General features: G+C 38.3%; 2 protein-coding genes across 2 annotated transcripts; both read right to left on the bottom strand.

Annotated features, from left to right (window-relative positions):
- Positions 1 to 16: 16 nt before the first annotated feature.
- LOC137716323 (U-box domain-containing protein 33) lies at positions 17 to 5537 on the bottom strand. The gene is made up of 7 exons (XM_068455761.2): positions 5010 to 5537; positions 4545 to 4663; positions 3870 to 3979; positions 2471 to 2960; positions 1522 to 2073; positions 701 to 1423; positions 17 to 399 (listed from the first exon to the last, which is right to left on the bottom strand). Exons 1-7 carry the CDS (start codon positions 5500 to 5502, stop codon positions 217 to 219), a joined length of 2670 nt encoding a protein of 889 aa, XP_068311862.2. The 5' UTR covers positions 5503 to 5537; the 3' UTR covers positions 17 to 216.
- Positions 5538 to 9435: 3898 nt separating this feature from the next.
- On the bottom strand, positions 9436 to 12725 carry LOC137715043 (actin). Its single transcript, XM_068454258.2, has 5 exons — positions 12484 to 12725; positions 11523 to 11612; positions 10989 to 11382; positions 10077 to 10690; positions 9436 to 9832 (listed from the first exon to the last, which is right to left on the bottom strand). The coding sequence occupies exons 2-5, from the start codon at positions 11580 to 11582 to the stop codon at positions 9767 to 9769; spliced, it is 1134 nt and encodes a 377-aa protein (XP_068310359.1). The 5' UTR covers positions 11583 to 11612; positions 12484 to 12725; the 3' UTR covers positions 9436 to 9766.

Here is a 12725-nt window from a genome sequence, read left to right as displayed (position 1 = left end):
TAATACAGTCGTAACATTAGAAAACTAATCTGGCTATTTGCATAGTGTGATTGTATCTCGTTAACTTTACAATGCTTTCAAATTTTGGTAGCTTTTATAAAACAAGCACTTTCCCTATCATTGCATGATATACAATCGTTACAACGAAAATCTACACGTGTGAATGTCGGTATGAATGACATAGCGATGACATACTTACATGAAAGGACTGAGATTTCAAGTCTTGCAAAGCCAATCTTGAATAGCAAGCCGCAGGGCGTGGTTGGGAGTGAGATGCAAGTGACTCAATTTCAAATTGGTCATCGGAGAAGTTTCGCGACAATTTTGTAACCATCCACGCAAAGCTTCACCTTCGTAAGTGAAGCCATCAGCTGCCAATTGAGGGTCATGCATTATTTCCTGAAAACGACGAACAAGGTGCGTCAGCCATTAAGTTGAAAGTTGTTTGACACCCTAGCTCTTATATTCAAGTTAAAAGCTTGGAGCTTTTTGGTGCAAAAGTTACAATTGACTAGCTTAGTCCTGAGTCTAAATCATTGATCTCAATGTTTCTTGTGATAAGTTCCTAAGGCATGTCAAACAAAATTTCGGTTTTAAGGCCTCACGGCACCTTCATGAATTAATAAACAGAAAATCAATTGAATCCGAGGATTAATAGAATTAGGAACATTAGCAAACGAGGGTAATTAGTATAACTCACCTGAAGGATCGGACACAAGAAAAAAGATGGCACTGGTCGCTCTTCCGAGGCATGCAACTGCTCCAATTCCCTCACTAAAGCTGGTGTTAGCTCTGGTCTTTCCCTACTATTCAATTCACAGCATTGCAAACCAAGATCCACCAATCGTGTTGCCACAGATATAGGCCATTCTCCAGCGGAAGAATCCAGGATTGAAGCCAACTTTCCACCTAAAACTGCCTTGCGCACCTCACCAGCTATGCCAACTGGCGGCCGTCTGGTGACTAACTGCAGAATGATCAGCCCAAAGGAATAAATATCAGACTTGGGCGTCAGGACTCCGATTCTCTGTACCTCTGGATCTGTGTAAGGAAAAGCACCCTTTGGCTCAGCCCCCCGGCGGAAACTTCGTGTGTAAAGATTGTCTTCAGTTACCAGCCTGCAAATCCCGAAATCACAGATCTTGCATCTGAGTTCAGAATCTAGTAGTATGTTTTGCGGCTTCAAATCACCATGGACAATCTTCTCAGGTTTAGATGAGTGCAAGAAGCAAAGGGCACTAGAGATTTCAGCAATTATCCGTGTTCGGGTCTTCCATGTCATTGGAGATATATTGCTTTTCCTAAAAAGATGGTCCTGCAGGCTCCCGTTTGATAAGTACTCGTATACAAGCGACCATGCTTCTGGACACACACCAAGCAAGGTCACAAGATGACGATGCTGTAATTTTCCAAGAACTTGCACCTGCAAGCAAAGCACAGAGAAAAACAAATATGAGCATCTTTTGAAGTGCCGTTGGCATTAATCACTGTATCAGCTTGACATATAATTGAGAGAGAGACCTCTTGCTGAAACTCGGCTTGTTCTTGCATGTTATGTGGATGCAACTTCCTTATGGCAACAGTTCTGCCCAGCATTTCCCCCTTATAAACACAACCATATCCCCCCTGCCCGATTTTAAAGCTCTCAGAAAAATTGCATGTTGCAGTCTGCAAATCTGACAATGAGAATTCCGCTAACTTGGGCAGTTCTTCAACAAACCCAATGAGCCCATTGCAGTTTGCGGCTCCAGCTTGTCGATGATTTCTCCACCGCTCAATCCAGCGAAGGCCTTCCATCTTCTGTCTTTGAATACTCTGTTTTTCCTGCCAAAGAGTTGCAATCGAAGCCTGAATTTGCTTCACTTCCCCAGAAACTTCATCAACCCTTCGACTTGCTTCCTGTGCTCGGATGTCTAGAAGGGCAATATTTCTCATGACCCTCCTTATCTCACCACTAATTTCTTCCTTCTCTTCCAAGAGTTTTTGTTCTTCCTCAATCGTGGTTCTCAGGGCATCCTCAGCCTCTTTTCTAAGTTTAACTTCTCGGGCACGGGCTAACTCAAATGCCTTGACCTGAAACGGAGAAAAACAATTGTGAGTTAGGAGTAACTCACCAGATTCATGAATAAATTATTTCATTACAACATAGTTTTCAAGATCATTAGATATGTCGTTATAACCCACATATAAAATGTTTCAAATATCTTCTTTGCCAAGAAATTCTTAATCAGCAATTTGTGCTTACTAATCTTCTGAAAGTATTGAGAAGTTCCCTACAATGCGTAACACAAATTTATTTTTATCTTCACACTTATAGTCATAAACTTGAAAGTACTCAGGAAGTTCCCTTGATTGCATCAAACAAATTTATTTTGAGTGTAACACTCTTGAAATGGATCATGTACCGTAACTTCTAGGAATCACAAACCAAAATGTTAGTCCTTAAGAGGCAACACCAACTCGCAGTTACCTTGTTGATAGCATTCATAGCTTCTGATTCTAAACTTTTGCACTTCGATAGCTCTGCAAATGCCTTGTCCTTTGAGGTCTCAGCTTCTGTTGTAGCTTCTGTAAGCATACGATATAAGCTCTGTTCCTCAACGGTTAAATCAGAATCTGAAGACGTCCTTCCCTCAGCAGAAATATATCCAGAACCAGAGCTAGTACTTGTACTAGTTGACGTATGAATATTGTAGGGTAAGCACGTATCTGTAGGACAAGCTAAAGTTGGCGATGCTTCACGGAGGTTTGTATTCTCTCTATTTTCAAACGATCTAGACCTCAAACTTTCTGCAGATGCAACCTGCAGTTGCCTACATGAGGTTGGAAAACTTTGGCCTTCTGAAGCATCTCTCGTCCAGACATGTTTCCCTTTGTTGATAAACCATATTTCACAGAACAATGGAGCACATTTGGCTGCGTAATTTGCCTTGTTGGAGCTCTTTTTCACCTTCAGGCAACTATATTACAATATTAGAAAGACAACTCAGCTACTATGCAATATCAATAAAAATATAACGAATTATGTATTTGCAAAAGATACAGCATTCAAGTTTCATGAGAACAAAACCATGAAAATGTAAATTTCATTGCCTAACCGAGAAAGAAAACTTCAGCAAATAAAACTTCACAACTACATTTCATTTTGTTTATTGCTTAGTCAATTTACTTGCTCCCCCAGGGTGTGTTCAACTCCTACTTAGTGGAGTAGGAGTTGACCCCTGGACCACTCCCTTGGTAAGAACCGGTCTTGAGAGTTTGGGAGCACAAGGTGAATTCTTAAATACGTCCCTTAATAGCTAATACATAAAACTTGACAGAATAATAATTCGATATGTGTACAGAAAAACAAAAAACGAAACAAAAGTACTCACAAGACAAAGTTTTTGGATATATGTACATCTTAAGTCAACAAAAAACACTTGAGCCCCACATGTCCACAGTTATTTATACTTGGCATTTTGTATTAAAGCACTTGAAACAAGGTTACGCATTGGGGTTTAAGTAAACATAGTTTTATTTTCTTTTCTAAGATATGCATTCATGGTTGGACTGAAGTCAGGGCTTTAGCTGAGGGTGAATATTTGTAGGCCTCATTTGCCTACCCTAAGGGAGGAGGGACGACCACTGGACCATAGCATAATCAGTTCCCAAATACATGTTTACCAATGTTTGAGGAAGCTCTTCGATATCCCCTTTTTTTTATTGCAGTACAAATAAGCTGGACAGCCAAGTTCGTGTCTGAGTGATTCGCAATTTTATGCAGACCACAGTATACGACCTAATTGTGCTTTTATAGAAGTAGGTTAACTTTCATAAGCAAAGATTAGACTTCAAGTGGAAACTTATCCAATTTATGCACCACTTACTTTTCTGGTACAGCTCCCATAACAAGCTTCCTAACAACATTTTTGTTGACCAACTCTACAATTCCTTTCTGAATTTCATCAGCTTCAACCATATCAATGCTTGCTTTAACCTGTAAAGTAAATCGTTACACTACTATACTTCTTTTGAATAATTTATTTATGCACGATATATGCAATTTCAAATCAGTTATCATGCAATTATCACTTTAAGAAGGATGGTGCTATTCACACACCCAATTTTACCTCCAACACACCCTTGTTAATTTTTGGCCATTGATCTTCAATTCGTTCGATCCGACTGCCAGAAATTGAAAGGGGTGTGTGAGAAGTAAAAAAGGGTGTGTGGATAGCACTACCCTTCAAGAAATGTGGAATTTGCCTCTTAGTTTTTCAGAAAAATTTAACATCGAAGCTGAACTATCAAGGCATACTGTTTTCAGCACCGATGGAGCAAAAAATAATATGTAAAGCAACAAAAACTTTGTTCATGAAGCAAAAAACTAGAGAGCTGAATAAGTGAACTAAAAGGTTTTGCCAAATATGAAGAACATCAAATGAGGGCAACTATGTTCAATTCTTCCCTAACGAACTGCGTAACTTTATACATGCTATGAAAGTAAACACAAAACGTAAAGATTGATTTAAGAAATCAAAAAAGAAAAACAAAGCAAACACCTTTGCTATAGAGCAAGCCCTCAAATAATTTTGCAACAGCTTCATTTTCCGCTCCTTCTCCTCCTTCCTGAAAGCCGACACCACCTCGGCATTTGCCTGACTTGCGGGCAGTTTTCCTACTGCACAATCGATGTAATCATGATTTATATACAATTTCAAACAAATCAAAGAAGAAGTAAAGAAGAATAAGAAGAAGAAAAAGGTCTCAGATCACTTAGCAGACGCCTGAAATAAGAACTGAAAATGGTAGATCATAAGAACCCCTTTCTTTTCTGGGATGCAAAATGGAGGGCAGCAGACAGAAGATGATTGACTTTCCATTCATAACATTTTTGAAGTACAATTCCTCAAAAACCATACAAGTAAAATAATTTCAACGAGAAACTCATAGAATCAAGAAATATTAGAAGCTTTCGCCATAAGTGAATAACTTGGAACCATTTTACCAGAGAGAGAGAAGCTTACAGAGAGTTGGAATGTGCTGAGAAGGCTTATGAACATGAAGAAGACAAATTTCTTTACACCCAAAGTGCTTGAAAGTCCAACGAAGCAAGCTCAGAGCTTTCTCCACAGACTTCCCAACCGCCACGTGCACCTTGTCACCACCACCACCACCGTCTTCTTCAAAAATCTCAGGCGACTGAGTGGAGGAAGTCGCCGGCCGGTCAAACCCACGTCGGAAACTCACCGGAGAAGGGAACCCAGAAAGGGATACAGCCACCGAGCCATGGTGCGGGTGCGAAGGATGTACGAGCTCCATGGAAATGAAAGGGTGAGGTGGACGCAGCTCTGCCGGTGGTGGCGGAGTTGGGGTCTGAGGTTTGCGGGTGTTGGTTCTGTTGGGAAGCAAGTGGGAGGAGCGCATGTGGGGATTGGAATTGATGATTACAGGAGTGAGAATTCGTGGAATTTGTATGGATTTGTTGGAGTTCTTTGTTTCCAATGGAGGCTTGACCATTGGTGCTGACTTGATAGTGACACTCGAAAATGTTGACGGTGGAGGGAGGAATTAGATTTTAATTTTTCTTCTGTTTTCGGTCAAGATTGTTTAAAAATAAAAACACAAGAAAAAAAACATGAGGGCATCTTCATGGCATCTTTTTTATTCTTTTGAATTTTTGGAGTTAAACTCACTTTCGGGGGATTGCGACCCTTGTCCTGATCATTGCAGTATGTGTGTCGCCCAAGGCAAAACGAATATGATGACTTGACGTCATAAAACCTCTATATTCATAATCTTATGATCAAATCAGTTTTACTATATGAAGAGGTTATTACTTAACAGTTTGGAGTTAAACTCACCTTCGGGGGATTGCGACCCTTGTCCTGACCATTGTAGTATGTGTGTCGCCCATGGCATAACGGATATGATGACTTGACATCATAAAACCTCTATATTCATAATCTTATGATCAAATCAGTTTTACTATATGAAGAGGTTATTACTTAGCAGAAGTGTAGCTACTAATATTACTTTTGCGACGTAATTATTCTCAATGAAAATTATATGAATTCAAACAAACTACATTATTAGTTGAATAAATTAATTTTCAAGATGTGATGGCTAAGGCACGTATGTATTTAGTACTCTCTTTAATGCAGTTTAAATAGATCAATGTTAAAGGAATATTGTCCAAAAACAAAACAAAGATAAATAACAAATCAAATGAAATTAGGAGGCATTATTTATGATTCAAAATAATCATTTTACACCGCTAGTAAAAAGATATCAGAAAAACGAAAATACAAGATGACTAATTTAAAGTGTGAATAAGAATTTTTTAAAAGGAACCCAAATTTTTGTAAGAAAATATTGCACAATTCAATTGTTTTTGTGCATTTTCTCATGCAATGAGACCGTTTCGTGGAAACACCTTACACGAAAAAGTTAAAACATGGACTTACACTTTCTTCCCTCTTCTCTCTTTTTAGTAAAAGACTACAAGTTGCCAAGTTTGAAGGAAATAACATCGTCCATATGAGGTTTCTGGAAAATGTAAAGGGTGTTGATAAACACTTTGTTTTTCGTTTTTATTTTTTTATTTTTATTAAGAAAATTAAAAACTAAAATTTTATTTTTTAACTGCTTTCAATTTTTCAGTTTTATTCAAAAAAGTGAAAAATATTTTCTTAAGTTTTCAAATTTTGGCGTCTTAGTTTTCATTTTTTTAAAATTAAAAATAATTACCAAACAAGTTTTTATTTAAAACAATGAATTTAAAATCTAAAAACTGAAACCGAAATAGTTATCCAACAGGGGATTAGATTTCATGTTATCGTCTTCCTTCATCTTATGATCCCTAGTCTTCTTTAGTTTCCTTTTGATTTATGATTTGCAACCTGAAAAGTTTGAAATGGGGATGTTGCAATTGTCGTCACACATGAAAATCCAAGTAGTTGCTTAATTTCCCATGTGCTAGTATTAGTCAATTATAGTGTTTGGAAGTTATAACAAAGAAAACGACTCATTCCTTGATACTTATTTCCTAATTTTTTTTGAAATGTTTTCTAATAAGTTAAATCTGTATTGCAGTCGTTGGAGCATTTAGTCTTTCAATGTACCAGAGAACACAAATCGGTAAATTACGTGTCATGATATAAGTAGAGAAATATTAAAAAATATATTCAAATATGAGACATCAAACTTATTTTTTAATAATTTTATAACACGTGATGTATCACCTTATATTTCAGATACAAAAAAATTTGTCTAGCCGTAAAAGGCAAAGCAATTGTCAATATCATACGATTCATTTCTTTCTAAATTTCTTATGAGTGAGACTTTTAAGGTTACCTAACCATTTTCATGGACTGAAAATGCTTTACATGCATAATATTTAAAGGGTTATAACGGCTAATATCTCAAGGCACCAAAGTAAAACCAATGGCCCACCTTCTTAAGTCTCTTATTTTGTGCGTGAATGTCGCTAATTATTTTGGAAACTGGATTTTTCATGAAGGTTTAAAATGATTATTGGTATGAACAGATTTGATCAACGGTAGTGATTAATCACGTTTCTTTTTCTTTCATATATTTTGAGATTGATCACACTAATCAATAATTCTAAAAGGATTTTTGCCAGATAAAGTTAGGTAATGACCTATGACCACGGCATCCCTCACGAAAGGCATGAGATCACTCTTGTATTTTGATCTCAGCAGATTACGCGCTAGTAAGTTGCTTTAGTAAGAGAGCTCTACCAAAATGTCTCCACTTTGACAAGGGCAACCCCACGTGCCAATTAACAAACTCCAACGAGTGATGAACCACCACAGGATGACTCAATAGTGGATGGTCGTATTTTACGCAGTACGTCCTGAGTTTGATTGTTGACGCTGGTAAATTACACGATAATGGCTAAGAGGAGGCTAAAATGCCTCTGTGAGTCTTCTGACTTTCGAAATGATAGACTACCGTGAATAACTGATATAACAGAAATATCATATGGCATTATTCTAGTGGTTGAGTTTGTTAATATAGTTAGAAGGGTATCATTGTAATTGGGATATATGGCTATATAAGGGATTGTATAGCTATCATTTTCTTTTGGCTTTTTAGCCAAAATGGTCATTGAGATTTGCATAACTCCTCACTTTGGTCATTGAGATTTCAAATCAATAGAAGTGGTCCCTAAGATTGTCCACCATCCATCATTTTGATCCTTCCGTTAAAAACTCCGTTAAGTGTCCCGAAGTTCTTGGTTGGAAGTTTGGGCAATTTTCAAAGCTTCGTAACTCAATCGTTTCTTAACCAAATTCAACCCATAATATATCAAAATGAAGATAGGAAAGTGTAGAATAAGATTATACCTATTTGGAAGCCCAATGGTTGGAAAATAGCCTCAAAGTTGACTGGTCCGAGGGAAAACTGAAAAACTCACCAGAAACTAGGCAAATTTTAAACGTTCGTAACTTCTTCAATACTCAACGAAATCAAGTGATTCAAAAACAAAAATCATACTTCTCAACGAGACGAAGAGAATGGTACCTTTTCAGCTGCTAACTCGCCCTTTTTGGAGCTGTGTTCCGGCCAAACCACGGTGATTTAGCCACTGAAAAGGTACCATTCTCTTCCTCTCATCGAGAAGTATGATTTTCATTTTTGAATCACTTGATTTCGTTGAGTATTGAAGAAGTTATGAACGTTCAAAGTTTGCACAATTTTTGGTGAGTTTTCCCTCGGACACCTAACTTTAAGGCTATTTTCCGACAATCTCCGGCAATCATTGGGCTTCCAAATAGATATAATCTTATTCTACACTTTCCTATCTTCATTTTGATATATTATGGGTCGAATTTGATTAAAAAACAATTGAGTTACGAAGCTTTGAAAATTGCCCAAACTTCCGCCCAAGAACTTCGGGACACTTAATGGAGTTTTTAACGAAATGACCAAAATGACCAAAATGATGGATGGTAAACAATCTCAAGGTCCACTTTTATTGATTTGAAATCTCAGGAACCAAATTAAGGAGTTATGCAAATCTCAGGAACCATTTTGGCTAAAAAAACATTTTCTTTAAGTTCAGTTGTATACATTTTCTCTAATCAATTAATACAATCTCTTGTTTCTCTCTACCAATTATTTCTCTTCCTCTGTACCAATTTCATCTTTTACAATGTAGTTAATAGAAACCACCAGCTAGTCTCCTTTTTAAGAAAAAATAAAAAACCTAGTGACACACTGTAAGCACAATATGCACAAACAATGGAATGCTTCCCACTCGCGCATGAGCAACTAACTCGAGCACAATTCATAACTAAAGTCCAACCCATATCACCAACTAGGATCTGAAGTCAAGTTAAGGTGAGCAGATTCTTAAGGAAATATTGAGATCAAATCAAAGCAAAAGAACCATTTACATCAAACTTAGGAGGCCCTTGAGAAAAATAGAGAAACATTAATTTATTAAATAAACAGAGAGGCCCTTAAGAATTTGACGGAAAATTAGATTTTCACTCAGAAAGGAGGTGGGAGGAACAAGAATTTATAAATGGCAGAGGTTTTAGCATCGAACGAACACTGTTCAACGGTTAATACAGAAAATAACAGCTAAAGAGTTCAACTCTCGGCCATAACCTCCACGTCTCGTAGTTCATTGTTTCAACCAACATTGGACACAGAAAGTTGAGAGAAGCAACGGTAGAGTAAAAACTTGCGAGCTGCAATTGCTATTCTGAAACCAGGCAAGACATCACGCTTCTAGTGCTCCCATCACACATTAGAAACACTTCCTGTGTACGATTGATGGGCCAGATTCGTCGTACTCTGCCTTGGCGATCCACATCTGAGTTCCAAGCATAAACAATAACACTCCATTTTACAAGAAAATGAAGAAATCGCTATTTGGTTTTGGGAGAGAGAGATCGGGGAAAACAGCATATCATATGATTTGTTAATGCGAGCAGGGTTAACCAAAATATTGAACAAAAGGGTGGCTTTCCCGATGATAAAGATAATGCACATTTCTAAGATGACATGCCAAGTGATATGTAATCATAATCGGTGTCACGTATGGTAAATTTACATACCTGCTGGAAAGTGCTAAGAGATGCAAGGATGGATCCACCAATCCAGACACTGTACTTCCTCTCGGGTGGAGCAACAACCTTGATTTTCATGCTGCTAGGTGCCAAAGCTGTGATTTCCTTGCTCATTCTGTCAGCAATGCCAGGGAACATTGTAGAACCACCACTGAGGACAATGTTTCCATACAAATCCTTCCTAATATCGACATCACACTTCATGATAGAGTTGTATGTCGTCTCATGAATGCCTGCAGCTTCCATTCCAATCATGGATGGCTGGAAGAGTACTTCTGGGCAGCGGAAGCGCTCAGCACCAATAGTGATCACCTGCCCATCAGGCAACTCATAGCTCTTCTCAACAGAAGAACTTGTCTTGGAAGTTTCAAGCTCCTGCTCATAATCAAGGGCAATGTATGCAAGCTTCTCCTTCATATCCCTGACAATTTCTCGCTCAGCTGTGGTGGTGAAGGAATAGCCACGCTCAGTCAAAATTTTCATAAGGGCATCGGTGAGGTCACGACCTGCTAAGTCAAGACGGAGGATGGCATGGGGAAGAGCATATCCCTCATAAATGGGGACAGTGTGACTGACACCATCTCCAGAGTCGAGAACAATACCTGCACAGAAGTTCCAAAAAGGAAATTGTCTAAATGACATTGGAGATGCACATAATTATCATTCCGCAACTTTTAAAAATCACTTCTACTTTTCTTCTGAATGCTTCCAGAAAACAGTTACACCTGCTATATATTACAATCACTTCAATAATGATCTCAAATCAATTTGCAAGCTAAGCTCTTCTAAAGGCTAACTAACAGCATCTCAGACGTATTGCATAATGTATTAGTTAGTTCAAGTCATTGAATCCACATCAACTCAAATCCACAACAGGCTGAAATTGTTCAAAATGCTTACCAGTTGTACGACCACTGGCATAGAGGGAGAGAACAGCCTGGATGGCAACATACATAGCAGGAGTGTTGAATGTCTCAAACATGATTTGGGTCATTTTCTCACGATTAGCCTTTGGGTTCAGAGGTGCTTCAGTGAGCAGAACTGGATGTTCTTCTGGGGCCACACGAAGTTCATTGTAGAAAGTGTGATGCCAAATCTTCTCCATATCATCCCAATTGCTCACAATACCATGCTCAATGGGGTATTTCAGAGTCAAGATACCTCGCTTCGACTGAGCCTCATCCCCAACATATGCATCCTTTTGACCCATTCCAACCATCACACCAGTGTGACGTGGGCGGCCGACAATGCTAGGAAAGACAGCCCTTGGAGCATCATCTCCAGCAAATCCAGCCTAAAATATGAGAATCCAACATAATCATGATCTATTAAATTGAGATTTCCATTGAGATAATGTATGCCTTTACAAGATGAGCATTACAAAAGCTGAGAAGAATAAGATATAGCCAGCAAGATTTGGAGATAAAAACATACCTTAACCATTCCTGTTCCATTGTCACAGACGAGTGGTTGAATATCCTCAGCGTCAGCCATTTTCTAATACCAGCTGTAGAGACGTATTAACTGCAAACAGTATGACATGATATGAACAATACAGAAATAGAAAAACTAAAGACAAAACGCCCATCAATTTCATAAACATACACAGGCATAAGGTGTATTCAACACAAATAGTAACACCATAACCATAAGGTGTACATTCATTCATTCAACATAATGATCACACCATAACCCGACGAAACACCCACCTTATACAGATTTCCCATCAATTATAAACTACAGCAAAAAAAATTCAAAATTGCACAATCATTGACAGAACAAATCAAAATGAAGTATTGCAGGAATAAATATATGACTGGAAAACAAAGAACCACACCGAAGATTCAATCCGGCTAACACTCCATTTCTGGTTATATGTTGATCAACTTGACTCATTCAAAAGGCAGTTATGAGTTAATACAAATGCTTGAATCTATGCGATTCATGAGGCTCCTTCATGTCATAGATATCCAAACCATCTCAAAGCTCAGTTGTTTCGCATTACAAAATCAAATCTTTCATTGAAACCAAATCTTCAACATTTAATCAAATCACAAACAAACCAGATACAATAAACAAAATCAGATAGTAATATTCCCATAATATCATTCAAAATCCAATATCTACCGCACAAATGCAAGAGAAACATGAAAATAATTCCTATTCCCGCACATTCACGATCAAAAATTCACAATGTACCTGATCCTACATCCAACCAAAAAACTCACAAAATCTAGAGCAAAAATGAAACGATCCTACATCCAAAACCGAATAATTCCACACGAAACTCGAGATCGGCAATGTCGAATTAGATTAACAGATTAACATGCTTTGTTCGGTTGCAAGGAAAATGTCCAAATTTTCTCGCAAAATGAGGGGGGAAGAGAAACCTGACCTTGGATTTGGCGTGGACGGAGGAGCCCTCGGATCTCAACTGCGCGCCCTTGGGTTCAAAATTCAGACCTCAAACCCCACCTGAAATTCGCCTTTTAAATCCACAGCTCTCCCAGCGCTCGCTCCTGGCCGTCCGATTGTTCAACTAGATTCCCGTTCGTGGCGACGCGTGCCGCTCTGATCTGGGGCTCCCGAAACTACAGGCTGTTTCAAATGCTTTGTCAATCCAGGTGTCAGTGAGTT

This window comes from Pyrus communis, chromosome 3 (genome assembly GCF_041283825.1).
Source record: "Pyrus communis isolate YQ-2024b chromosome 3, ASM4128382v1, whole genome shotgun sequence".
Lineage (NCBI taxonomy): Eukaryota > Viridiplantae > Streptophyta > Magnoliopsida > Rosales > Rosaceae > Pyrus > Pyrus communis.
Note: the sequence above shows the minus strand (reverse complement) of the source record. Positions and strands in the feature narration are given on the sequence as shown.

Bases quoted from the DNA above. Each gene is read 5' to 3' on its own strand.
- LOC137716323 (XM_068455761.2), bottom strand. From the start codon at position 5,502: ATGGTCAAGCCTCCATTGGAAACAAAGAACTCCAACAAATCCATACAA. The intron at 4,664-5,009 runs GTAAGCTTCTCT...TCGATTGTGCAG, and splicing joins TCAGCACATTCCAACTCTCT to TAGGAAAACTGCCCGCAAGT. The intron at 3,980-4,544 runs GTGTTTGCTTTG...TTTACTTTACAG, and splicing joins GGGCTTGCTCTATAGCAAAG to GTTAAAGCAAGCATTGATAT.
- LOC137715043 (XM_068454258.2), bottom strand. From the start codon at position 11,582: ATGGCTGACGCTGAGGATATTCAACCACTCGTCTGTGACAATGGAACA. The intron at 11,383-11,522 runs GTATGTTTTTAT...CTCATATTTTAG, and splicing joins ATGGAACAGGAATGGTTAAG to GCTGGATTTGCTGGAGATGA. The intron at 9,833-10,076 runs GTATGTAAATTT...CTTGGAACTCAG, and splicing joins CTCTTAGCACTTTCCAGCAG to ATGTGGATCGCCAAGGCAGA.